Raw genomic sequence first — 27942 nt, forward strand, 5'->3', positions numbered from 1 at the left:
AATAAATAGATAAGAAAACTGAGCGACAAGAAAATGACACAGGCCAGGAATATAAACTCTGAAAAGGGCAGTCTGTGCCCTTATTTACTAAAGGAGAGACTGATACTCCTTATTAAAACTGTTATTTGTTGCAATTGTACCAGCTCAAAAATGATGCCTCTTTTTCCAGATAATGCTGTAAGGCATCACTAGTTTCAAGCAAAAATGGCTTATTTTTAACTTATTTCTAAATTACTCCTATTTTACTGGTTTCTGTCTGCTTTTTAACAGCCCCTTTCACACTTCTACTCAATTTCTTTTTACTTGTTATTTGTTCTTGGCCTTCTCCTGTCTTGTGACCACTTTGAGAAGGGGAACATACCTTGCTCTGTCCTTGGATTTTAATTCTCAGATTTAGCCCGTTGCTGAAAATATCTGTGGTCCCTTAGCTCCTTCAGAATGCAGACTGCTTCTTGCCCTGAGTTCTGAGGGTTCTATTTTGCCTTCCGTATACTTGGGCCTTTACTTTATAAACTAGGGTGTTGTATAACAGGCTACTTAGAAGAACCATATGGGACTAAGTGGATTTGTAACAAAATAGGCAGACTGACTATAAGAAGATAAAAAGAGGAAGCAAAAGCAACCAAGAGACTTAAGAGAGCCTATGCAAGCTTAGTCTGTGACTGTGTTAAGGGAAGCTGTGAGAGATTCTTTTAAATGTGGGCGACTAAAATAGACAACTACTAACGGCCAATAAATATATGAAAAAAATGTTCAGCATCTCTGGCCATCAGACAAATGTAAATTAATGCAACACTGAGATTCTGTCTTACTCCAGAAAGATGCCTATCATCAAGAAATAAAATAATAGCACGCTACCAGAGCTGCAAGTGCAAAGAAATACTTCTACATTGTTAGCGGGAATATAAACTAGTAAAAGCACTCTGGAAATCTGTCTGGAGATTTCTCAAACAACTGAAACTAGTTCCATTTAACTCAGCTGTTCCCCTTCTCCATAGCTTATCAAAAGATTGAAAGGCATCATATTACAGATGTACAGGCATATGCATGTTTATAGCAGCAGGATTCATAGTAGATAAACCTCGGAAGAGGCCTAGATGTCAATCAGCAGATAAATGGATAAAGAAACCATGGTATGTATGCACCCTGCAGTACTACTCTGCCATAAAGAATAAACTTGAGTCTTATGTAGGAAAATGGATGTACCTTGAGACCATAAGATTAAGTGAAATAAATCAGACACACAAGCTTAAATATCACATGGTTTATCTTATATAAGAAACCAAAAATATGAATAAAGAGCAAAATAAAAACTAGGTAATAAGAACTAGGGAAATAGATATTTTTTAAATGGGAAGGAGAGCAAGAAATGGAGCCCAGCGGAAAAGGAGATGAAAAACAGAATTGAGATGCTGTGTACATGTACGAACACTCCGCAAGGGATGTAATCATTATGTACTGAATATAGGTACAGGTAAAAAGTGAGAAACTGAAAAAAAGAGAGGTAAGGAATATTTGCAGGTTAGTAATTACCATGTGAGGTATTTAGGCACAAATGAAAATAAGGGAATTTAAAATGTCTTGTTGTGCACTACAAATGAAATCCCCGATCAGTTATGTTGGATGCTAAGCTACTATTCTTCGAAGAAAGCTGTTGGGATGGAGCAGTAAGAGTCGCAGTCTTATACTAGGTTCAAATAGCTTTGACACCAATATTTTTCTCTTCTTGGCATTACTGCAGGTGTGATCACTGGTGCTTTCTCTCCCTTTGTTTTTTTACTTCTAATCAATCTAATTCCTGCTGAATCCTCTGTCACATTGCTGTTTGTTCACTCGAGTCCAGCCCTGTGTTCTCATACTTCGATAATTAAAACTAGTTCCCAGATGACTGTCCTATCCCTTGCTCCATTCCATCGTGCATGACAGTTGTGACCTTCCACTGTTTCTAAGAGGGCTTCTGCCGTCTCTGTCCTAGACATCAGTGGAGATAGGAACCAGGTCTAAGCCAACTCTGGACCTTTCCTGACCCCACAGTGATGTCTCTTGATTTGTAAATGATGTACACGACTTGTGGACCTTGAGAACTTGAGAGTTGGGCAGCGTCCCTCTAAGTAGAAAAGTGAGAGATTATGATTCTTTGTTGCCTGATATTTTAGAATCAAGGCACCAGCAGATAGAGAATTGAATTAGAAGATATATAATTGCTTCTTCAATACTGGAGCTCTTTCATATTTTGTTAAATAGAAAAACTAATTACAAAATAGCCTGCTTTGCATTCATTTGTTTGCTCATTATTTATTGACTATCTACTGTGTTCAAGGAATTATGCAGGATACAAAGATGGATAGATATGTCTGGAATTATCTGCATGCCATGACTAGAATTCCAATGGAATCTAGCGTTTGATTTTTCCTGACTTTATTGAGATGACTCAATATTAAATTGAACTGGAACCATTTGTTTCTCTTTAACAAAACACAGAAAACCTAATTGCGTATGGGACATATGTTGTAAAAATCACTTACGGCTTTCTGTTCTCCAGTTAATCAAACCAGAATATTTCTACCCAGCTTTCAATGCTTTCTAAAATCAGCTTGCCATTATTCTTTTAAATTTGTCTCCCACTTTCTCACAGTCTAACCTCTGACCTCGCAACATTAGTGTAGTTTTCATCTTTAAGTATCTTCTTCCATCATTTATCTTATCAATGACACTTTGAGCCTTAATTTCTTCCTAAGTAATTTAGGATAATATTTACCTTTTCGGAAATTGTGTGGCTTAAATCAGATGACAACTGTGCAGCACCTCCCCTAAATTTTTAACAGTGAAAGGCATTGAGGTATCACTGATCCCTTGAAGTGTGTCTTCTTCACTTAGGCAAACCCAAGGCATTTTTCAAAACTCAGACTCTCTCCTCTAAGTTTTTCATAGTGGTTTTTAAAAATTTTCTCTTTAACAATAAATTCTTATACATATTGTCTGATAATGAAAATGCTACTCTTACTTCATTTCTATATAACAGATCAAAAGTACTTCTAAAATATGGGGAGTTTGTTGTTTGGTTTTTGTTTTTTTTGTTTTTTTGCTTTTTTGGTACCAGCTATCGAACTTTGGTCCTTGAGCTTGCAAGGCAGGTGGCGGAACCACTGAGCTAAATCCCGGACCCTAAAAAATGTTTTCTTATTTTCAAACTGAGACTTTTTTTTTTCCAATCTTGTCATGCAACTGCCTTATAACTGACAAGGATGAATTGATCATATCTTGAACTAATCTATAGCATCAAACATAATGCTTGGCACACGATTATTGCTTAATTTTTTGTCATAATTTTACTTGGTGCGTGGCATTGTCTCTGGTAAACTAACAGCTACTCCAGTTTTAAAAACAAGTGAAATTTGTATTTATCGTTGGTAATATAGCAAGAGACTTACATGGTTTACATAAAATACATTCATTTTTAATGAATATTGAAATTGCATATCGAGCATGAACTTGGGCGGGTAAAATTTTGAAAAGTGGATTTAGAGAAAGTTATTTCAAGCTTTAAAATGTTGAGAGTAGAATATTGCAGGGGTGGAAAGGATGAGACCATTTGCGAAGAAATAGTGAAGAAGAAAATAATTTTAATTCGATGAGTCCAGACAGGGGCAACACTAGGTTTTCTGAGCCTGGAGCCTCTACAGGTCAGGGTGGGGATCCTATTTTAACAAGAGAAATACAAAACCACAAGTACAATCTCATGTGCAAGCCTAAAGAAGTAGCTTGTGTAATTCACTGGTCCTGAGCAGTAAGCAACATTAGCTTGTGATGAGTCAACCTCAGGGCCCAGGTAGAATTTTCAGGATCTCTGTAATTAGCCACTAAATTGAGGCAAAATAAACAAACACACTTCCTTCTTGAAACCAAGAAACAACAAAACTTGGTTCCGTGCTCTATGCCCATTTCCATCTTACATTTTAACTCTTTTTCCAATCATTTGTACCAGTGAGACAACTCCATGCTCGGGTATTATAAAATTATGCCCATCTCTTTCATTACTTCTTTCATCAAGTTTTATTTTTTCTGCATATTTGCTCAAAAGAAAAATCATGTTTTTGGTTTTCAGCTCCTTGTGTAAACTCAAAAGGAGGCTGTGGGTCGGATAAGTAATGCAAGTTGGCATTAGGAAAAGAGATGCTCAACTCTAAGCCTACAAGAAAGGCTGCTTTGACTAGTAGAGGAAAACGAGAATGGAAAGAACACTGGGAGAAGATGGGGACATAATCGCAGCCCTTTCTGTTTGTCTTTGTCCTCCAGCTTCACCAGAAACCCCAGTAACTTTATCAGTCATGGACATAGGCACCTTGAACTTAAAAGCAGACTTTTAAAAATGTGCATTATGTCATACAAAATCCATCTACAATTTATGGACATCAGGGAGTGCTCTGAGCCTACCTATAGGTAATTTTTCTCCCATTTTATCCTAAACTTCCAAACTGACCCAATCTATCCTGTCCTCTTTCTGCCTTCCTGTTGCTCTGTTTTCCTTGCTTTCTTTATGAGTAAATTATTGTCACATGATTATATGTCAATTTGTCACCTAGAACTCTAGCAGGGGAGATATACAGAGGTGATTGCAACATAATGAATGTTTAAATGTTTTAAAAATCTGTTATAACAAGAGATACACTGCCATAAATTCCCATCAAAATACTCCCTCTCACTTCAAATGCAACTGTCCCACTGTTCTTGTATTTTCTGAAGCATTTCTGGAAATTTTCTTTTGGAAGTGTCTTTACAAGGTCAAATAAAAAATACTGTGAATGCTGCTGCTAAGTTCCATGCAAAGGAAAGGCAATATCCTAAAAAATTTTCTAGTGTGTCCTTACCCACCTTATCCACTATATCTGGCACTGGATGATTCTGGCTCTTGCTCAAAGTCAAAATGACCATGAAAAGCAAAAGTTTTGAATCAGTTAAGGATATTGAGGCAATCAAAAGAGCACAACTCAGAAAAAAACTGAAACACAATACAATGAGTTGTACTTTGGTATCCATGGCCCATTCTACAGTGTATATGTATGTGTTCATGGGTTAGTACAATTTACACATGAGCAGTAAAAGCATCATTACCAGCTTCAGATGCCTCATATTGACTAATATTGCATGTATGCTAAGGAATTTTAATTATAACCTGGAACATAATGAGGAATCCATTAAATGGCATTAAGAGAAATCACGATGCAGACAACGTTGGATTTCAAGCCACTTTGGTACCTGAGCAGAAACTAGATGATTAGATAACAATAGCATATCAAGAGACATAATTTTGAGGCAATTAACATTAATTGAGAAGAAAAGTATTGTAAAAAACAAATAGCTTTACAGTGTTAGTATGAATGAATTACTGACAATAGACTGCATCTGCAAAACTTATTTGGAAAATGGTTTTAGGAGCATTAAGGAATATTAAATGACTTACAGCTTTCCTACTTGAGGAATGGAAGATTTTGATTTTAGTCTCCGGGTCAAGAAAAATGAGTGGAGCCTGTCTAATGCTGACTAGTAATTATGGAACACTTACTACATACCAAGGCGATGCTGAGAACTTAACAGGCCTTAACTAATTTTATCGATGATTAATACAATGAAGTTCATATTATATTTAATTTAAAAGAAAAATTAAGGCTCTAAAAGGGAAGTTAGATTGTTAAAAATTATACAGTAGCTATGTGGTAAAGGTAGAACTCAACCCTAAGCAGATCTGACCCAGAATCTTGGTTCCTTAAAAACAATATCACAATGTTAATCCAGGTGTAATCCAGAGACTACCTGTATCAGAATCATCTAGAATTCCTGCTAAGATCAGGTTCCTGAGTCCAAACCAACCTATTAAAACAGAATTCCTGATGTGTAGGGACTGGACTGACCAGGTGTTTTTTTTATTATTATTATGCATCTTGAAATATGTAACATATTATTTCTTGGTGAAAGTCTTTTTCTTGCTTTTAATATTGATGTTTTTATTATTTTTATTTTGGTTAACACATTGTAACTGTTAGTGTATTTTGTTTGTTTGTTTGTTTTTCTTTTTGAGACAGGGTCTCACTATGTAGTTGAGACTGACCTGGAACTCACTATGTAGCCCAGGTTAGTCTCGAACTCACAGCAGTCCTCCTGTCTCAGCCTCCTGAGTGCTGGGATTAAAGGCATGTGCCACTAGGCCCAGCTTGTTACTGTATTTTTAAAAGAGCTCATATGTACAGAAATGTTTCAACACAATATATTCAATTTCTTTCCCTGAACACTTAAGCATAAGTTTCAACCTATTACTTTATAGTCTGCTAACACTTTAATAACTCATACAAACAAGGATATTCTCCTACATAACTGCAATTAGATCAGAAAATTAATATGGATACTCTACTACCATGTAATCTTCAGACCCTATTCCATTTTTATCAGTTGTCCCAGTTATGTCTTTTATAGCAGAATGATCTCATTTAGATGGCCTGGGTTGTCTCATCTCTTTGGTCCCCATAAATATGGAGCACTTCCTCAAATTTCATCACACATTTAGATAGTGCAGGGCACTTACTTTGTAGACTCCCTCAATTTTGATATTTCTATGTCCTCGTGGTTAGATTCAGGTTTTGCATCTTTGCATATTACAGAAGTGACGCCTGCCTTGCTCAGATCCACCTAATAGCTTTAGTATTGAATTATTCAGGAATAAAAGAGAAGCGAAAGAGGAAACATTAACTTTTCAATATATAGAGTTTGGGATTCGTGTGGCTCATTTAGGCGATATCTAATAAGCATTTGAAGAATAAGCATTTGAAGAGATGGGTCTGAAGTTCACATAGGAAATCAGAACTGAAGGCCAAATTTTAGAGTAATCAAAGTGTGAGTAACAGTTGAAGCTATAAATGTGAATTAACTCAGCAAAGGGATTCATATGAAATTAGAAAGAAAAAGGCCAAAGGATAAGACCATGGATTGATCTTATATTTAAAGACGTAAAATAGAAAGAATATGCAAATGAAGTAACAAGAAGAAGATGGTGGGAAGGTTTTAAAAAAAGAAACAGGTTAGAAAAACTAGTGGATATGGGGGTTTCATCCCTAAATGAACCCCTCTGGTAAACTTCTACCGGAACACCCTCCCTCCATTTACTTCCCTCACTGTAACTGAACTTCACTGAGAAAATGAGTTCACATAATTCTTTTGAGAACTTACTCCTTTTCTCATAGCTTTGAATTCACTAATCCAAAAAATGACATAATATTTGAATTCAATTTATCCTTTGTTTTTAAAGCTCTCACTTTCCCTATTGCAAGAAGTATGCTTTTTTAATCTGTGAGAGAATATATCTTCTCCCAAAACCAAAGAAAAAATACTTTTTTATTAAAAGTATATTTTTCTCAATAGATTCATTCATAGGAAAATGGATATATATTGAAGAAATACTCCTAAGTGAAATAAATAAGTCACACATGTGCAAATACTGAATAGTTTCCCTGGTGTGAATAATCTGCAATAAAACATAAGATCCTAATAAGATTACTGTCATTTAGAAATGAGAAGAAAGGAGCTAAAGGTGTAGGGAAGGTGGGATGGGTAGGGGAAGGGCAATAAGGGAAAAGAAAAAAATGTGAGATAATGAAATGATGAAAATAAAGTGTTTGTAGATGGGGAGGGGAGGAGGGGGTGAAGGGAGGGCAGAGTTAAGGGGAAAAAATGAGAATCAAGGCTTGTCATGTAGAGGTACAAGATCCCAACAATGAATGTAACTGTACTGTATCCCTAAAATGTACCAATAAACTCAATTAAAGCTGAAAAAAAGTATATTTTTCTCTTATTTTAACCTCTCATATAATCTAGAATCCTCTTCTTCAAATTTACTTAAGAACAACAGTGAGATATATGTATACATTTACTCAACAGTTTATTTACCAAATGCAGGTGAATGATGACCTTTAGTCTACTAAATGAACAAGTATTGGCCCACTGTTGAGTTAATGTAGGACTCAGTCCTGGGTCTTTGTCCTTTTACCCCTTCTTTTCTAGTGTTCTAATCTGTCTTCAACTTCAAATACCTCCATTCACTGTGTCTTAAATAGATATTCTCCAGTCTGAGCCGTACTGTGAGATCAAGACAAATACTGATCTGAAAATCTCTACAAATAGAAGCAAAATAACCTAGCCATTGAGCATGTTGACTCTGTTGACTGATTGTCTAGGTTTGTAAGCTGAGTTGAGACTTACTAGCTATGTGATTCTGAGCAAGTTACTGTATTTATTATGTAAGTAGGTCTTTGTATTATCTATTAAACAAGGTAAAGACCAGCATCTACTTCAAGGTGTTGTTATAAGATTAACTGTATTAGTGTAGGTAAAGCATGTACAGAAGTGATGAAAGGATCCAAGAACTACACAAGTTTAACTCTGTTATGCTTCATAAATATTTTCTTGCTCTCACCAGAGAGCCAAATCTAGTCTGTCCCAATCTCAGTTAAAAGTACAACCAAACACCTACACGGCCATGACGGAAACCCAAAGAACGATTGTTTGACACTTCCTGTTTTGTATGTCTGCCTCCTATCTAATCCTGTCATAAATATTCAGCAGATATATAAAGGTTCATTGATCCCTTTGCAAAATATGTCTCAGTCTATCTACTCTGACAACCAACTTCCTTCTACCCTCATGTCTTGCTCAATGTCTCTAGGAAATCTCCTACTGATTGCTTTACTTCTACTCCCTTCCTTTTACTGTCTATTCAACATAGAAAAAGGAAAGAAAATGGAAAGTGGAAATCAGGCTGGGACACCTACCCCCCAAAGAAACCTGCCCAGGTTTTTCCATCCTGTTTAGAGTACTATCCAGGCCCTACATGGAACCATCAGGTTTATCCATGATCTCTCCTCCATCTACCTCCCAGCATCATCCTATCTGCTTTCCCTGAAGCTTATGTTGCTATTTAATGACTTTTTTTTTGTACCGGAGATCGAACTCAGGACCCTGCTCTTGCAAGGCAGGTGGCAGAATGACTAAGCTAAATCCCTGGCCCGCTTGTGATGCTATTTAAATGCTACCTCCTAAAGAAGTCTACGGCCCATTAAAATCTTCTATTTTCTCTCATGGAACAATGTTATTTTCCTTTAAATTTTTTATTTTCATTTATAATTATATTATTCATTTTTAGAGCCTTCCTCTTCAGCTAAACCACACACTTAGTTTAGATAAAGACTATTCATTTTATTTACTACACTGCACCCAGTACCAGCACAGTGTCTGATGTGTACAGAGAAACATGTGACTGTTACCTGTGTAATTTAATCTCCACAATAATTCATAAACATTTGTTGTGTTCTTATTTTTGTGTTCTCTACAACATTTTTAGCACTTGATATTGTTTTTCTCATGTCCAATAAAGTATGAATGAATCTGGAAGAGAAGAATTTGAGAGAAATAAAGAGTTTCAGAATACTCCTAGTGGGGACAGAACTGGCAGAAACAAATGGTTTTGAAAACATTTCATTAGAAACTTCTTTTCCTGCCTATCAGGATCAAGTAGTCACTTCAGCAGAGGATGCCTTTGGATTTCCCCTATTCTTTCAAAACTGGTGGGCTTTAACAAATGGGTTTCAAGCCAGTCTTGGATTTGCGTTGTCATGTAAGAGAAGAAGGAACAAGCTTTCAAGGCATCAAGTTAGTGCTTTCCAGATTCAATGCCCTCAAATTACCTCTCTTTATGCCTTCAGGCCTCAGCAAGTTCTCCCTTCCATGATGTTTTGCGTACCCTTGCTTCTCTGAAGTTGCTTTCACTTCAGTGCCGACAGCCCACTTCTGTTCTGTGTCACTACTTTCTGTATCTGGGTTCTGGTCTATTTCGAGTCCTTCCATAAGGCAAAATATCAAATATTTTTGACTTTAGGAAAATAATTTTTAAAAAGGTATTTCCATATTGTGTACCATAATTGCGCCTTCACATAACGATTTTCTATAGCATTTCTTTTCAGTTTTACTTGGTTCTGCTAATATGTATTTCTTCTCTAGTACATGCAAAGTAATCATTTAGATCACTGTATAGGAATCTGTTTTTGTGGCTTGTGGCTTTAGAATGCATTCTGCTCCTTCTTAGAAATGTGGTCTTTTTGACCTCGGTAGCCTTCTTTAGCTTGGAAATCCTAACCATAATCCTCTGTGGGGATTTACACAGGTGTCTATTATGGCCTATAATCTGTGATATGGCTTCCAGTATTCAAACTTCAGAAAGGCTAAGCTTTCCTGTCTTTATTTTTGATCAAAAATGTCCACAAAGTGTTAGTATTGTTGTGGAGCAGACTGAAACAAGCTACAACTTCAATCAAGCCTTAAGCCTGTGTCTGTGATGGGGCAGAAACTTCATGATGAATGCAGAGCTCCATTAGGAAAGTGAGCGGTCACTTTTCAACTCCAGAATTACAAAAGCAAAAGTCCTCTATCTTCTACAATCCTTAGGACAGCACATTTTTGAAGCTAAAATCTGAAACTTATTCTCTGACAAATACGTAACTACTTCTGTCACAACGGCTTCACTGGGACAGTCTCACAATTTAGGCTATTTCATCACCATGTGTATATCCCACATTGGTATCCAATAGAGCAATTAGCACAGCCAGCTGCAAATTGAGAGTGTACTGCCATTTTGGAGATCATAGTCCTTTGTGTCCTAAAGGTCAGTGGACAGTTGAAATCAGGCTGCCTTGTGAGCTTTACTTTCTGAGGATGCAAAGTCTCTGCCTGTGGCTGAGGTCCACAGGGCTCATCAATATGTTTATCTTTCAGATTTCAGGAGGAGAAGTCCACTACCTTAGCTTACACTTCCTCTGATTCTAACTTTCCTCTGCTTCTCCCTAGTACCAGGGACAAAGCTATAAGACATGAAGGGGTGATTCAGCATAACCTGTGAACATCAACTCCCACACTCCCAAGTAATTATTAGTGTCTTTAGAAAAGCAATGAAGAAAAGAATTTTTAATTTAGTATTATAATCAAGCAAAATCTGAGTACACATAGACATGGGCCAAAGAGGATTGGCCAGGAAGTTCCAAGGAGGGACTGGGAGAGGAAATCCATTCACCAAAAATGGCATCTCTCATGTAAAGCAGTCAGCCACCACCTCAGAGACTGCCCTGCTTGGTCAGTTCTCAGGGAGCTGGAGTGAAAGAGGAGAGGCAGCCACGTGCCCAAGATGATGCTCCAGCCTGCAGGTAAAGCACACTGTGGGCTCATGTTTTATTTCTCTGAGTAGCAGTAGGTTGGCTACCAGTTTCTGCATCTTTTTAAAGACCTTGCTGTGGCAAAACCCTGATGGTGTCTATTTCAGAAATCAGTAGGAGCAGGTTGGGAATAGCAGGCTGGCCCAGAATACTGTTTCCTGCCTTTGTGTCATTTTTGGACTGTCATTTACTAATAAAGCAAGCAAAGATCAGCCTGATGCAAATGGGTGAGAGACTGCTCTGTCTCAGGTTTTCACGATCGGTTTGAGTGTTAGCCCAGGGTGCTTCTCACTAGCACTTGTTAGTACATGCCCGCATGACAGACCACTTACAGTCAGAAGCAAATCTCCCTGAGAATCCCTGCCTTTCCAATTGTTTGTCAGTAGCTGAAGCATGAAAGGGCAAGGTCAAAATGATAGTAACCTCAAGTTTTGCCTTCATACTGATTGTATAGGATTCTTTTAAACTTTGGGGGGGGTCACTTGATCTTACGTGAAAGAATATTCTTGCCATAAAGAAGACACCTTCCATCCACAGAAACAGTGACAGCATGTCTCAAATTTTACTTAGGACTCTAATTCTGAAAGCACATTAAAGAACAATAACAACATTCCACTTTTGCTACAAATTGCTAATTAATAACTAATTTCAACTCTCCCAGAGGTAAAATATTAATATTTTAATGAAATTAAATACCACAATCTTCTTATTGTTAGAAAAATATTTAGCACCAATATCTATTCAATTATTTAAGCATCTCTTTGTGGTGTAAATATTGTCTGCATAGTCATAAATATTTTCTGCTTTGTCCATAGACAATGAGCTAAGGATCCATTACTTGTAAGAATTAAATTAAGATCTACTTAAGGCTGCCTGCTGGCCACAAAATAATTACTTACACTTACTGATGCCAGAATCAGTTAAGTTTAGCAGTAAGAAGTGCTCTTTGCTTTTGTAAATAGGGAAAAGTTGCTTTTTTCTTATATAAATTTCATTGTTAATGTTATTTAAAAGGATTAGGGTGGAGCTGAAGTAGTTGAAAATGTAATTAAGTTAATCCCTTTAAGAAGAATTGTTTTCATATTGATAATTCTGTATAACAACATTAGTATGAGTCACACCCATATGAAATATTTACACTAAATATTTTTGCTCATAATCTGTTGTCTAGTTTTCTCTATTGGGAATGGCAAGATTTTCAACTTCAGCTTTGTCCCTTTCTCCTTTCTCTCTTACCTAAAACGCAGAGACCAGAGTGACATTCACTCCCTTTTTTACTATCCCTTGCTAATTTTCTCGCAGTGTTGCTGTCTCTTGGTAAATTGGGTTAATGATCATTAAGCTGTGATCTAAAAGAGGAGGAGTGCTATGAAATATGGAAAACTTTCCAACTGATTCTTTTTCATTTTTTTGTTATCTACAGTTATTTGGTATAGATTCCCCTTTCAAATGATTTGTTTATTCATCTATTGCAACAAATTTTCATGGGACTGAAAATAAAAGTAGCATCAGATGAAGGACAAAACTGCCATCCTGATCAGCCTCTTCTGTTCACCTCCAGTGTAAACTGGGAATTGCTCTCTATGTGGTCAGCTGTCATGTTTTCAGGGAGACCTTCTCTGACCTCCCAATATCAAATTACAATCACCATTTCTTCCCCAATGCATCCCCTTCAATTGGCTTTATTTTTTCCATAGTAATTATCACTGTATAACATTATGAAACATTATGTTCCTTTGCATCTCTTTCCATCCAACAAGGGTGGAATGCCAAACGAAGTAAGAACCTAGATTTTGTTTATTACTATATCTTATGTGCCAAGATGAGTGCCTTGACTAGACTAATATAGTAGGCAATCAATACTTACTGAATGCAGGAGATTTTTTTTTCTCTCATCATTCAGGTGCCTAAAACACCAGAGTTTTGTGAGGCCTTGATGTCATTGTCCACTCTTACCAAGAGCTGGCTGTCCCACTGCGTCCAAAGTCAACGGTTCCCCTCCCTAGAGAACAGAAGCAGAGAAAGAGCATTTTCCGTGGCCACGACTTCATCCAAGGCTTAAAACTTGGTTGCAGGGTGGCACGTGGCTTCCACGTGTCTACAGCATTAAGAATAATAGGTACTCCTTATGTGGAATATAAGTATGGGTCAATAAATTCAAAAGGGACTCCATAGTCAAACAAATTTGTGAAACTAGTATTCGTTTTTTAAACTAATCAAGGTTCTGAACTTCAAGGCTTCCCTGATATATGGTAATGCTCATTAGGGCTGAGAAGGGATCTTAGACTGTTTCACACAAACTCGTTTGATCTTAGAAATTTTCTTTCTACCAACCAATCCTTATTCTAAGGCAGGACAATATAAGAAATTCCATTGACTTGGGCATAGAACAGACCAGGGCAGGAGTAGGTGGAGAGATTCTGTCCCTGCTTCTCACACTTTGTTATGTGACCTCAGGCATAGTCCTTTATGCTTCATTATGCCTCAGTTTCCTCCTCTGTGAGGTAGGAATAAAAGAGATTGTCAGGTATCTTTAGAGTTCCTAACACATAAGGACTCATTGTAGTTGGATGTTGCCAAACTCCTTTTATTGAATGTAGGAACACACGCCTTTTAGATTTCTTTAGGGATATTTTCTAAAACAGTTTTGTTAGTGTTGACCCATACTTGGAATCAGCCTGTATCTCGTCTTCATGTGGTCTCGACACCTTGCCCTCATCTGAAAAGCTCTGTGCGCTTAGACTGAGGCAGGCAAAGCCTGTCTTTTAACACAGCTTAATGCAAATATATAGTGACTTGTTCTGGGCATCCTATAGAGCTGATTCCATTTTTCCCATACTCCTGACCTCATATGCAGACACTTTAACTAGGAGGAAGATGGTAATGTCCAAGTTAATGATTGTACAGATGGCTACATACTGACAGATTTGGAAGTGATCATATTTTTCCAGTAAATTTCAAATGGAGGTGTGATTTCTGTAAATCTGACCCCTTCCAGTAAAATGCACATTTCTATATATTTAGAATTTATAAATCCTGACAGATTCTACAATATTTATAGCCCTCCATAAAAAGCCTTTGCCAGTTTGCAGAACTTTACATTTGGCTCGCTGGCATGCTTAAGAGAGTTTAAATAATAATAAATTTGGTGATTTATTCCACCTGGAATAGAAATGTATCCCCCCCCCAGCTCCTTTTGAAGTGGATGCCTATAAATAGTGCCACAGACGCTGGGATCAGGAATAAGGAATTGAAATTTGAGAAAGTAGTACAGAAACATTTCCATTATCACTGATTTCTTCAGTGTATTTTTAAAACAGTTCTGTTCCTCAAATAATGTACCTTCTCCATTTTCTCCTGCCTCATCTCAATTATACTTCAGTCTCCCAAACCTGTTGCCAGCTTTAGGATTCAGTTGCATTAATGGGCAAGAGAGAGTGTATTAGCTGACGAGGTAGGAGAAAGGCGCCTCTGGGGAGGCCACAGAAATTCTCCAACGTTCATCTAATACTTTGTGTGAGTCAGCAGGTAACTGAACATTGATATCTAAAGCGTAAATTCATTATGTGAGACTATCCTGTGCATTCAACAGGTATGAAATGCTCACAGTTCATAAAAAAGAGAAAAGAAATCTAATTGCGATTCCAAAAGAAAGGTTAAGGAAGTATCAGAGGGTCGATTCTTTCATCCATCCATGCTCATAATTCCTAGGATAGGAAAAGAAAGAAATATAGGATGCTCTCCTTACCTATAGTTTCATTTTCCATGTTTCAGTTACCCATTTTCACCTGAAACTTTTTCATTTCCAAAAATTTTAACTGGACTCTTCTAGAAATAAACCATTTGTACCTTTTAAATTATGCATCATTCTGAGTGCTGTCCTGCTTTATCCTATCTTGGATATGAATCACACCTCTATCCAACGAGAGCAGTGCATACATGCCCTCATTAGTTCCGTAGAATCTGCTCAACCATCCAGTATTGCAGTGCTTGTGTTCAGCAGCTATCCCCAGGTCACAGTGTTGCTCTCACTCGTTCACATCACTGCAGGCCCTGCCACTCACATCGTCACAGGAAACACGAGGATGGTCACATGTTCTGAGAGTGGCCATGCTCATGTAAGTTTTAGGACAGTAGGCTGTTATAATTGTTCTATTACATTATTTACTTATTGCTGTTAATCTCTTACTGTGCCTACTTTGTAGATTAAACTTTACTGCAGGTGAATATAATAGGAAAAACAGTCGCGAGGCTTCTTGGCACATGCTCCTTGTGGATAAGGAGGAGCCTGAATAGTGGACTCACAGTGACATTATTTGCTGTTTAAAAACAAAATAAACATAAATTGAGTACAGTTTGCCCTCCACATTGAGAGGTTTTGATTCCACAGATTCAATCAACTGTGGATCGAAAATTTTGAGGAAAAAATTCAGAAAGTGCCTAAGAGCAAAACTTGAATCCGTCACATGCTGAACATTTGAATTATGTGAATGAAGAGATGTACACCCATGCCCTGCCATAGCATTCTGCTGTTTCACACCTCTTTGTCTCTAGCAGACTTGTTTGAGCATTGCTCGCCTCTTTCCTCTGTCTGCCCTGTAGTCAGATTTATGACAGATAGGTCATTACCCTCTAAACAATACAGTATAACAACTACTTGCATAGCACTTACATTGTATTAAGTATTATAATCTAAAGATGATTTACACTTTAAATTTTAAAGGTTCCATGTACACACTATGCCATTTTATATAAGAGACCTGAGCATATGCAGATTTTGTTATCCAAATGGGTCCTGAAATAAGTCGCTTGTAGATACTGAGGGATAACTGTGGTGAGTTTTCTTATCCTGACAACTTGGAACACAACCCCCAGCCTTTCCTGAAAAATCCCTTTATCTCCAGTTAATAGAATGGCAGATGTTTGGACCAAGCCCCAGAGCCTGGAGTGTACCACATTTTAATGATTTGTGGTGAATAAAGTAAATGTTTTAAAACCAGACTTTATGAAGCAGGGAACCAGTTAAGTATGATGGATGGGAGGCAAAGCCAAGAGCAGCTGAACGTTGTATGGGGGTATCATTTCCCAGACAGGATGCAGGTGTCTCCTGCTCATAGCTAATTCCAAGGACTTGCTTGAAACATGCCCTTTTAAAGAGCTGTGCTGTAAAGGAACATCCTTGAGTTAGGGAGGAAATTCCCTTGCTTCTCTATAGCATCTTTCTAAGAGGAAGCAGAGCTACTGAGCTGTTAGACAGTTGCTCTGTGTCTTTGAACTTCCGTGACCACATTATGGGTCTATCACATGGGATAAATAAACTGTTTCATTTCTTAAAACCCATGGAAGGAAATAAGACAAAACATATATATTGCTTTTTTTTAAAGCTATTCAATAGGAGAATCCAGCTAGGGCAAATGGAAGTAACTATTGAAAACTTTTCTCTCTCTTAGCCTCTTAGCAACAGCAATATGGCAGGACTGGTGTCAAACTAGTGTTTTTGATGCACCCTCTTTTTTCTTCTTCCATAGGGCAACCCCTACATGTGCAATAATGAGTGTGACGCAAGTACCCCCGAGCTGGCACACCCCCCTGAGCTGATGTTTGATTTTGAAGGAAGACATCCCTCCACGTTTTGGCAGTCTGCTACTTGGAAGGAATACCCCAAGCCTCTCCAGGTTAACATCACTCTATCTTGGAGCAAAACCATTGAGCTCACAGACAACATAGTTATTACTTTTGAATCGGGGCGTCCAGACCAAATGATCCTGGAGAAGTCTCTTGATTATGGACGAACATGGCAGCCCTATCAGTATTATGCCACAGACTGCTTAGATGCTTTTCACATGGACCCGAAATCCGTGAAGGATTTATCACAGCACACAGTCTTAGAAATTATTTGTACAGAAGAGTACTCCACAGGGTATTCAACAAATAGCAAAATTATCCACTTTGAAATCAAAGATAGGTTTGCATTTTTTGCTGGACCTCGGCTACGGAATATGGCTTCTCTCTACGGCCAGCTGGATACAACCAAGAAACTCAGAGATTTCTTTACAGTCACAGACCTGAGGATAAGGCTGCTGAGACCAGCCGTTGGGGAAATATTTGTAGATGAGCTTCACTTGGCACGCTACTTTTACGCAATCTCAGACATAAAGGTGCGAGGAAGGTAAGAAAACATCTGTCCACCTTGAATAAGAATGGGTGGGCCCAGGAAAACACTGGTGTGTTCACCTTACCGCTGGGAAGTGACAGTTGTCAAGCCCAGGCAACACTTTTCAGGAACACTAGTGCAGAAGTAGGTTCTGAAGGCATCTGTGACCCTGTATTCAGCAGCAATTTGTAATCCCAGACTTGTTACCAATGAACTTGGCAGGAATCTAGATTTTTTTTAAGGCACCTAAATAAATAAATAACACTTAAAATGTATCTTCTTTGATACAAGGAAACTCCCCAGGTCAGAACGTGGTTTTTAAGACATTAAAGCAATGAAGCCAGGGGTAGGAAAGCCAGTTGCTCTAAAAGGGGCTGAAGAAAAGAAATAAACCTTGCATTTTTTAATATAAGAGAGGATTGAAGCATGATACAACAATCTGATAATAGTTGTTGTATTGGACAAAAGAATGTTATATTTGGAAAAGAATGTTACATTTATTTAAATTTATTACTTCAAACCTTGAAGCAACTCGAAAACAACACATTTGTTAAAGAAATGAAAGCTCTACTTTTAATGTTTCTGGAGGCTGTTGTTTTGAAATAATTTAAAATATGGGCTTGAGTTTCATACCCTTCACTCTGAAGGTGAATTAAAGCTGAACTGCAGTTGGAACATTAATGTACATAGCCAGGGATACGCTTAGTTTTGATCTGCTAGAAACAGTTTTGTAAGAATGAGTTTGAGGGTATTTAAGTGAAACACTTGAGTAATGAGAACTTCCCAAAGCTGAGGTTTTTAACTAGTGTCTTAAGCCGGCCGTGTTATCAAAATAGCCAAGTGATGAAAGTGGGAACATGAGGCAGGGAATGGGAAGAACTAAAGGTAAGAGCGGAGTTATCGAAAATGGGAGGCGAAAAAACCCCAAAAGATAACAAAGCAGCAATCACCCTAAAAATGCCAAGAGCTTTAAATCAAAAACCTAGAGGTAAGAATATAAATGTTACATCTGTCATGCGGGTTTAAGTGAGTGACCATGCAATTCCAACGTATTCAGGAGAGCTCATTTTGCATGCTGGAAGACCACTCCTCAGAAACTGAGCTGCCGAGATTTTCCGCTTTTCCTCAGTTATCTCATGTACATGCCAAAAGGAAGAGGAGGCCACTACTATTGAGCTCAGACCCATCATAGGCACACAGGATGCGTGCTACTACCATTCTGAGTGAGATCAGAAGCTTCAGGATCTCAGCTGTGGAAAAGTAGCAGGATCAAGTGGCCCATCCTCTTTGTTGTAGCTTTGCGTTCTTCGTGGGAGACAAGAATCTTTAGCTTTTAACCAAAGACATGGTGGTAGATAATGAAGATAACTCTAAAGCGAAATAACATTGTTGAGAGAAATATGCACTGACACACCTACACCCATGTTGAATGTGTAGGTCTCAGGTTACAGAGAATAGTTCATTACATTAGTAGAGAATCACGGCGGGGTGTAGGGAGCTGTTGTCAGAAGCATGAGTTTGCTGTTTTTAATAAAATGCCTTTACATGTGGGAACATTGTAGTGAAAGATATCAATTCCAACGTCTGATCACATCATTTGATACAGGAAAATAATTAATGATGTTATTACTTGTCATAGCAAAAATCATCTGACAAGTATCAAATTCACACTGAACGCTGTAAGAATAAAGACCAATATTAATAAATTGAGGTTTGAATTTGAATCTTGGTGCGATCGATGGTGTTAGATTAAGTTCACATAGGTGAGTTGCCTGGCAGATTGAGAAATCCTTAATCTGGGCACAAACGGGGCTAGAGACCAACATTCCCTTAACACTCTCATTTGCTACTGTTAGGAAGGCAATCTTCAGAGGATGTTTAGCTGGGAAATAACCATAGTTGAGACCTTTTCAACGCAGATAATTTTTCTTTCCACTGATAATTTTTAAAAGGTATAAAATACATTTTAAGGACCAAGGCATTTTTACAGATTCTCCACTGGAATTAGACAGACCATCTCCGCGAGGTGGCGTGTTGCAAATGCAGAATCCCTTCTGATTATCATTTTTCTTTTATCCTTCACCCTGGTAGTGTCCTTCAACTGCACTTAAGCAGTTCTGAGAAGCTTGCAGTAGCCCTTGTCCGTTCTCTAGGACTCACCTCCACGGTCTTCCTGCTCGCGTGTCAACTGCAAGCTGATAAGAAGCAGCTGGGCAAGAGAGAAAGGGCCAGTAGAGGTGAACCCTTCCGTAAGGTCCATTCTGTCACCTCCACACTCTGTCCAAATTCCTCAGGGCGAAACTGATGCTGGCATGTGCTGCATTAGGCACCAGATGGCCTGAGTATTTTTAGTCTTAGGGGAGGGACCACAGAAGCAAGGCCTGTCGGCTCGGGCGTGTCTCCAGCTTTTAAGTTATATAAGGAAGACTTGCTCATGACGGAGCCACTAAAGGGAAAGGTTGAGCAATAGCCTGGTTCACGGGGCCATTCAGCAGGGGCACTGCTGTGCTTATTTACCCTTGAAATTTCCGTAGGATTAATGGACTATGTTGTCTTTCTTTTATGATACAAATCACCCTTAGAAGGATTGAGTGTTACCTTATAATTTCTGTTTTAAAATTTTCTCATTCTATCATCATTGCAAACTTTGCAAAATATGACTGAGGTCTTTGTTTCCTGTGTCGCAGCCACTGTGTCCCATGAAATGATTGCACCTTGTTACATGCCTCTGCGTGTCTGTAACTGATGATGATAATGATGCTGTCTGACTTGTCACTTCCAACACCACTCCCAGCAAAGTGTGGAAATTGATAAGTTTTATTTTGGGAGAGTGGCACAGAAATCAGATGTAAATATCCACAGAATAGTTGAGACAGGTCTCAGAATTTTTTATATTGAAATATTAATCTACTAAACAAAAATATTTACTGACTTTTTAAATTGACAATGCATTCCAATTCTTGACTTCGGTGGGTATGTGTGCATTTTAAACTGACTAGTTTTGTTTGATGTAAAAATGATGTTTTTTGAGTATCATTAGATTAATGCAGCATTTAAGTTCTTTTTAGCATGCGATACAATACACCTGATACCTGTTTTACTGGTAACAAAAACTGCAATGTCATCATAAAAACTTTATTCTTCTATTGCTACATGCTTACTTTTTTTCATTTACTCCCTTCTCATTCTATATTTATTAAGATAATGGAGGAAAACAAGGAAACACGGCTATTGGCAGTCTTAGTGACTCCATGGCACTTACACTGTTCAATAAAACTAATAATCTTCATGGACTAATTCTGACTTATAGATGTCCGCTTCAGTAAATCAGGGTGATTTTCTCTAGTGAATAATAGACAAGCACAGTGTGCCAGTACCTTAATTAAAGAGCAGCTCTCTTAGTCTTGATCTCATTTTAATTTACAGGGTAATACTACAATAATATCACTAATGGAAGGTACATTAAAGGGCATCAAGTAGCATTAACTGTATTAAATTATGGTACTTGTGTTAATTAACTGCTGAAGCAAGATGGTTCTAATGGCCACAAAGGTCGTCTAGTGCATAAGTAAAATCTACCCAGATGAAGGGTGAGAGGAGAGATGAAGAATAGATGTTTGTTCTGAACATTTCATATAGGCAGGAGCATAAATTCAAAATCCGTTAAATGGCGATGATGTCCCAAAAGTTTCTTAGCTGCCCAACTGGAAGTTTTGATTTTTAAATATTTTGTTTCTTTCTAAGCTTCCATAACTAAATTAATTAAAAAGCTCACCATTTTGCCTTTCAGATGCCTTGATTTCATTAGACTACTAGCTAAACATTCAGTATTGTTTCTTGGAGGTGAACAGTTAAAGGAAGTAATGTAATCTGTTGTAACAATTTTTAAATCTGAAAGATAAATGAATATCTGGCAATATGCTCGATTCAGCAGTGTATCAACTCCCTGGTTTTGGACCTAAAATAATAGACATTCTGTTATCACAGCAAGATCTTTTAAATAGAATTGAAAGCGCTTTTCTCAGTGATCTAAAAAACTAATCAACATCTTTTACAAAATTATTCCCAAAGGTAATAATCATCAGTACTTTTTTCAAGAATGGTGTTTGTTCATTTTTTTGTGCCTGACAGTGTCTGCTTAGGCTGCTTTATAGATAGACTGTCAAAATAATAAAGACAATAATCTCTCCTCGTTTTAAGGTCAGCTTTCCGTAACTTTAGTTATGCAGATCCAAAGTATGAAAAGGAAAATTCCAGAAATAGGCAATCAAAAGTTTTAAATAAATTCTATTACATAATGATTTTTATAATTGTTCTTTTTAAATTATTAGTTTTGTTAGTCACTCACAGAAGTGCTTAATTTTCAAATTATCTTTTATAATATACAATGTGCATTATGAATATATATATTACATATATAAACCTAGTAGATATGTATGAGATTTTTGTACTGTCTGATTGTAGGCAACTACTGGCAGCCTTGGAATGTGCTTCCCTAAGAGATGAGAAATTTCTGGGTACGTTTTGCCTTTTCTATCTCACTGCTTAACTTCATGAAAGCAGCCTGTAGTTGCACATGATGGTGCACATCTGTAATCCCAGCAGCCTGGGAGGCTGAGGCAGGAGGATTATAAGTTTGAGCATAACCTGGCAAATTTAATGACTTAATGAGACCCTGCCTCAAATTAAAAAATAAAAAGACCTGGATGTAGCTTAGAGTGGAGGCTCTGGGTTTAGTATTCATTACCGTGAAAGGAAAGAAAGAAGAGCATTCGCACAGAAGCTCCCCTCCATAAAACCACCTTTTCACCTGGCTTCTGCCCCACTCAAAACCACACTTCACTTCACCTAACTACAGGGCTTAGAGAGGGTCAGGGACTTGGCCACCCTTCTGGGGGTCCGGAGTGAGAAAGGGCCCTTCACGATCATTCTCAGGATTCAAACTTACTTGTAAAGCCTTACTCTTCGAAAGGCACCATCTTGGTATTTACTGCAATTAGGAAAAGGTGAGACTCACAGTCCTTTCCTGAAGCAAAGGCTCTAAGTGGTTAGCGCTAAAGCTTTGGATATCAGATAAGCAAGAGCACTTTGAAGAAGTTTCAAAATATAAAAGCAGCAGTACGTTTTCCAAATTGTTGGGAAAATCATGTAATACAGAAGTGATTAGCTAATTGCAAAAGGCTTATCAGCTTTCCTGCAAGTTCTCCAACTGTCTTTTTCAGCCACAATTCAAGTAAGTCCACTAAAATATTTACTTTTCACCTTTCATGTAAGAGACATCCTGCAAGATACTTTTAAAGTACTGAGCCTGAACTCTATTCATTCTTTTCCAATTATTTCTGATTAGCGGGGCTGGGCTTCACTACCACTTAACAGATTCTGCTTCTAGAGCAACCTCGTTTTTCCTGTCATCTCTCAACACTTAATCTTCACCATGGGACATATGCTGATTTAGACGTGGACATATGGAGATGAACGAGGCACAGTCCCTGCTCTCCTGCTCTCGAGGATCTCACATCCAGAAGGGGCACAGACATGTAAAGCAAAGCAAAGATGACAACGTGGGTAAAGTGATCGTGCACATTTATTTACTAAAACGCATTTCTGGAAGCTGGGAACTTGGTAAAGAAAATAGGTTGACGTAGCTCACAGTTCAGAAGCCATTGGCCTTCTTGCTGGCAGAGTCCTGAGGCAGCAGAGGATGTCACGTGTTGTGAGGCAGGGAGTGTATGTGTCTTCTGGCCTTGCTCCTTCTTCTCACACAGCCGCTAGTACTCAATCATAGGAGTTGTACTCCAGTAACTGCAGCTAATTCACTTCCAAAGGCCCCATCTCTAAACACCACAGATAAATTTTTTGTTTCACCTTCTTAATGCCTCACGCTGTGGGTTAAATTTCAGTACATGAACACTTAGGGAGGCACATTCTAACCATATCTAAACTGTAGCACAGGGTAAGTGCAATAGCAGAGAAAGAGTTACTATTTAAGTGTGGGAAGGCTCGTAAAGCCTTCGATGAGAATATCAGATATGTGTGGTATCTCAAAATGTGGGCTTTGGGATAACGAGCAGCCAGAACAGACTGGATATTGTTGGCAGATAAATTATGCTTCTAAACAGCAGCACATGTTCAGGAGCTCCAAATGGTCTGGAATTGCAGTCTCAGGAGATCCCTTTCCGTCTTCTAGCTGTGGACCTTCAGCATCTTTAAGAAACACTACAGGATACCTACATCTTGCTCTCAGGGTCCCTCATATCATAAAAATGAAAGACTATATAGATTTTCACACATCAATTCAGTAAACATGAGAGACCTTTTAAGGCAATGATAACAGAGGCTATGGCAGTGTGACTCTGCAGACAGGAAGGCTGTACCATTGCTTAACTGTGCAGCAACTAGAACTCCAAGTCCCGAAGCCTAAGTGGAGAGCCAAGAGGAGCTCTTCAAATTCCACAAAAGCCATGATATGGCAATGATATCAGTTTTGCTTTCACTGTCAGCAGGACTTGCTGACTAAGCAAATAGTCCCCAAGAGCTGAGGGAAGTCAGGAGTGATGCCACACACCTGTAATCCCAGCACTCAGGAGGCTGGAGGCTGAGGCAGGAGGATCGCTGTGAGTTTGAAACCACCCTGGGCTACATAAAGAGCTGAGGGAAAGTGTCAATGGTTGGTAGGACCACATTATCAAGAATAAGTACTGGAAAAGAGGTTTTGGTAATTAATGATTTAGCAGATCATTTGTGTAGTGACATTTCTGGTGTTAGAAATTCAAGTAGAAAGCCCAGTAGAAAGGCTTTTAAATTACTGCTGTAGTAATGGAGAAAGCAGTTTGAGGTAAAAGAAAAAAAAAAGCAGATTTAGAAGTTAGAAGTTATTATCTTACATGTGGAGGTTGAAGTTCAGGCAGAGGATGGCACTGATAAAATTAAATTCTGTCCCTTACAGTTGCAAATGGTTAGAACATTCACAGAACCCAGTGGAATATTGTAATTTAAAGATAATTTCTGAAGGAAATTGAGAAATAATCTAAGAAGTAGTAGAAAATCAGAGAAAGGGAAAGGAGTTAAGGTAATCCTAATAGTCCTCATCAATATTTAAGTAATGACATTTACATTTGTATCGTATTCAATTTATAAAATTCTCGTCAGCTGCTTTATTTCCCTTAGTTCTCACAAAAGACTTGTGGGACTACTGATATTTAATCCCATTTTGCAGATAAGAAGACTGGGGAAAGTTTCGTCATTTTTTTTCTAACTTTGCACACAAAACAGACAAAAGCAAGCTGCTAACTACAAACTGATGCTCTCTCCAAGCTGTGTGCTCTTGCAGCCACAGCAGCCTCCAGTGAGCCTGATAGACATACATTCCCTAAGGAGTCATCTTTGAATAGCAGGAAGGAGTCAACGTATCTTAGGACTCTGCCCTTTTTGGAATGTTCTGGGATTCAGATGTTCCGTGACTTTTGGCTGCCCAATATTTCGTTACACCAGGTTTTTATGAGTTTATCTAGTTTATGTGTGTCAAGTTTAAGGTGGGCTAAATTGTCTTACTATGATAGATCTAGGTATTTTACTGCTAATATCAAGTTAATGATGTTAGTTTCTCGATTTTGAAAGAAGAAAAAAAGCAGAATTTGATGAATACTAATTGTTCTACTATATTTTTCCATAAATATTTATTAGTAGCTATATTATTAAAAACTAAAGCAAGTTGTATATATTATTGGACAAATTTTGAGATGTCAGACTGCATTAGCTTCTTTTAAGAGAACTCTTCCTTCAAGGGATGACAATCTCCTTTGCCTTTTAACTTCTACATATTAGTCCTCATTCTCTTTTCTGGAACTATAGTGAACAAATGTGCTGCCTCTTTCATATTATACAATTTCATGAGTTTATAGTCAGTAATCTCATCCCCCAGGTCTTTTTTTTTCAAGGTAAATGAATATTTAACCATTTCTCCATCAAAATTTAATTTGCTCTTCTTTTAAAAAGAGTCCAGTAAATAAGACTATTCAAATGAAAAGCTTAATAACCACAATTTTAAAAATATAAAAAACATAAAACATTGCTACTTAGCCCTAGGGGAAATATTTAGAATAAAGAGTCATGGTGTGCACCCATTTTAATTGGACAACTGAGTGCCATTCTGATTTGGAACATACTTTTTAAATCCTTGAGAATTTCCTAAATTATGAAGAGAATGTGTGCATAATCAGCTCATTTCCCTTTGAGGACTCTAGTATTATAAGCAAAGAATGTGTCTTAACAATCCCTTTATTTAAATTACAAACTTCATTAATATGCAGGAAAACAACCCAATTTAAAAATTTGTCTCTTTATACTTAATTCCCCGGTGCCAAAGATTCTTCAAACTAGTGGGTCATTAAAAGGAAGATGTCTTCTTTTAAGAAACATAGGCTATTAAGGCGAAATATCACATAATTTAGAAGTAAAATATTTTTCTCCTTCACTTAATTTGTATGGGAAGCTACATTTGGGCTACGTCTTTATGTACAGTGGAAACAAGAAGGCACTCAGCTCTTCCATGCCCTGTGGGGCCATGTTCTTTTTCCTAAATCAGTACTTGGCATCTACTGACAATGACCTTGCTGTTTTTTTGTGTTCCTAGGATCAGAGACATTTCCTGGTGATTGCTGATTGATAATTAGGGTAAAAACAATGTTTTTGTGGCTCTATCTGCAATAGTTCAATAAAGAGATAATTCTCAGTCAAGTATGATGCCATGTGCCTGTCCTAGACAAGCGAAAGGCTGAGGCACGAGGATTCCTTGAGCTCAAGAGTTTGAGACCAGTCTAAGTAACATAGTCAGGGAGGAGAGAGAGAAGAAGGAGGAGGAGGAGGAAGAGGAAGAGGAAGAGGAAGAGGAAGGAAGGAGGAGAGGAAGGGAGGGAAGGGAAGGAGAGGACAGAAAATAATTCCTATTTATTTTCCAAATTCAAGATCAAAATGTTAATTGTTCATCATTGTACTTTGAATCTACAAGTTGATATGTTGGTTGTTTTCTAATATATCTCTCATTTTCAACTCAGCAAGTCATTCTTAGAACCAAGGATGCTAGTTTAATCAGAATTCACTGTGTTACATACCAAATCATGGTTGCTGCTTCTGCCTCCTTGTTGTAGGTAGGGAAACTTCATCTAAACAGGCTAAACATTTGGTTGCAAATAGGGAAAAGAAAACTTTAAAATCGCTTAAATTGGAATATTAATTTTTTTTGAGCTTCCACTTGAAAAACATTGACTGAGTGGAGAGATAGGCTTGACCACACGATGCAGCAGCTTTACAAACCTCTTTGGCCAAAAGATCTGAACCCAAAGTGTGTTAGACTTAAAATAAGTACTGTGTCTCTTTCTTGTGCTGTGACTGTGGCTAGGCCAATTGATATTGTGATAGAAATAAATTGAAAGCATAGAGGACAAATCATTGGGATTTCAAAGTCATTGTTTATCTTATTTTAGAATAAAGCATGGGCCAGGGTCAAGAGGAATAGGTTCTACCTCTAACTGTGTGCAGACCTTTTTCTAAACTCAGACAAGTCATGGCTACTATAAGTAGAATCTCCTCATGTAAAAGTGAAAAAATTTTCCTATGTAAACTTCCACAAAATTAATCTACTTTGTGGTCAAACATACTTGGGAAATGCTCACAATATTCCCTTCTAGGACCATCACAATGCTTATTAGTATATTAAAGGTTCTGAGATATCTTAAAGAAACAGTTGCACTTTTTTTAAAACAAAAGCCTCCCAAACTTACTCATCCAAAAACAACTATGAATACCATCCATGAACTAGTAGTCACCTGGTAGTCACAGAACTTGTGGAGACAAGGTTGATTCAAGCTTCAAAATTATAGGACTCACTGTATAATATAAAGAAACTACTGAAAACACCCTCTGGACACGTAAGTGCGTGTGTGTGTGTGTGTGTGTGTGTGTGTGTGTGTGTGTGTGTGAGAGAGAGAGAGAGAGAGAGAGAGAGAGAGAGAGAGAGAGACTCTGAGACATGCTAAGAACAAGCTGATCGTTCACAGCAATGTCTAATTTTATCTATCAACATTCTATATTTTTGGTACATTAAGAAAAAAAGAGGGGCCAGGGATTTAGCTCAGTGGTTTGGTGGCCTGCCTTGCAAGCGCAAGGACCTGAGTTCAATCCCCAGTACCAAAAAAAAAAAAAAAAAAAAAAAAAAAAAAAAAAAAGAGACAATTTTAGGTAAAGGCTAGCCTTGAAAAGGTGCATCTTTCTTTTTTTCTTTCTTTCTTTTTAACTATTGCTATACTTTTTAACCTTGTGGGGGATACTGAGTTTCTTTAAGAATTACAAGAAATTAAGTACTGATAGGGATTTTTTTTTGTTTTGTTTCTAAGTTAGAGAAATTATTATAGAAGAGTCAGCAAAGATATGAAAAATGAAGTGCCAAGTGGTACAATCTGGTACATTTTGAGATAAATAGGAATGCTAAAGGCTTTCTATTTCTCCTGTATGTAAGCTACTCTAATTATAGCAATAACTAAAACA

At 37.7% G+C, this 27942-nt stretch overlaps 1 protein-coding gene across 1 annotated transcript in view; it reads left to right on the plus strand.

Moving 5' to 3' along the window:
• Ntng1 (netrin G1) overlaps positions 1–27942 on the plus strand; it is a 329941-nt gene that overhangs the window by 172037 nt on the left and 129962 nt on the right. The window contains exon 3 of the mRNA XM_033758073.1: positions 16775–17415. Within this exon, the coding sequence (XP_033613964.1) occupies positions 16775–17415 (641 nt within the window). The remainder of the gene's footprint in view (positions 1–16774; positions 17416–27942) is intronic.

Source organism: Fukomys damarensis, unplaced genomic scaffold, assembly GCF_012274545.1.
Source record: "Fukomys damarensis isolate Sample0158 unplaced genomic scaffold, DMR_v1.0_HiC HiC_scaffold_33, whole genome shotgun sequence".
NCBI classification, from domain to species: domain Eukaryota; kingdom Metazoa; phylum Chordata; class Mammalia; order Rodentia; family Bathyergidae; genus Fukomys; species Fukomys damarensis.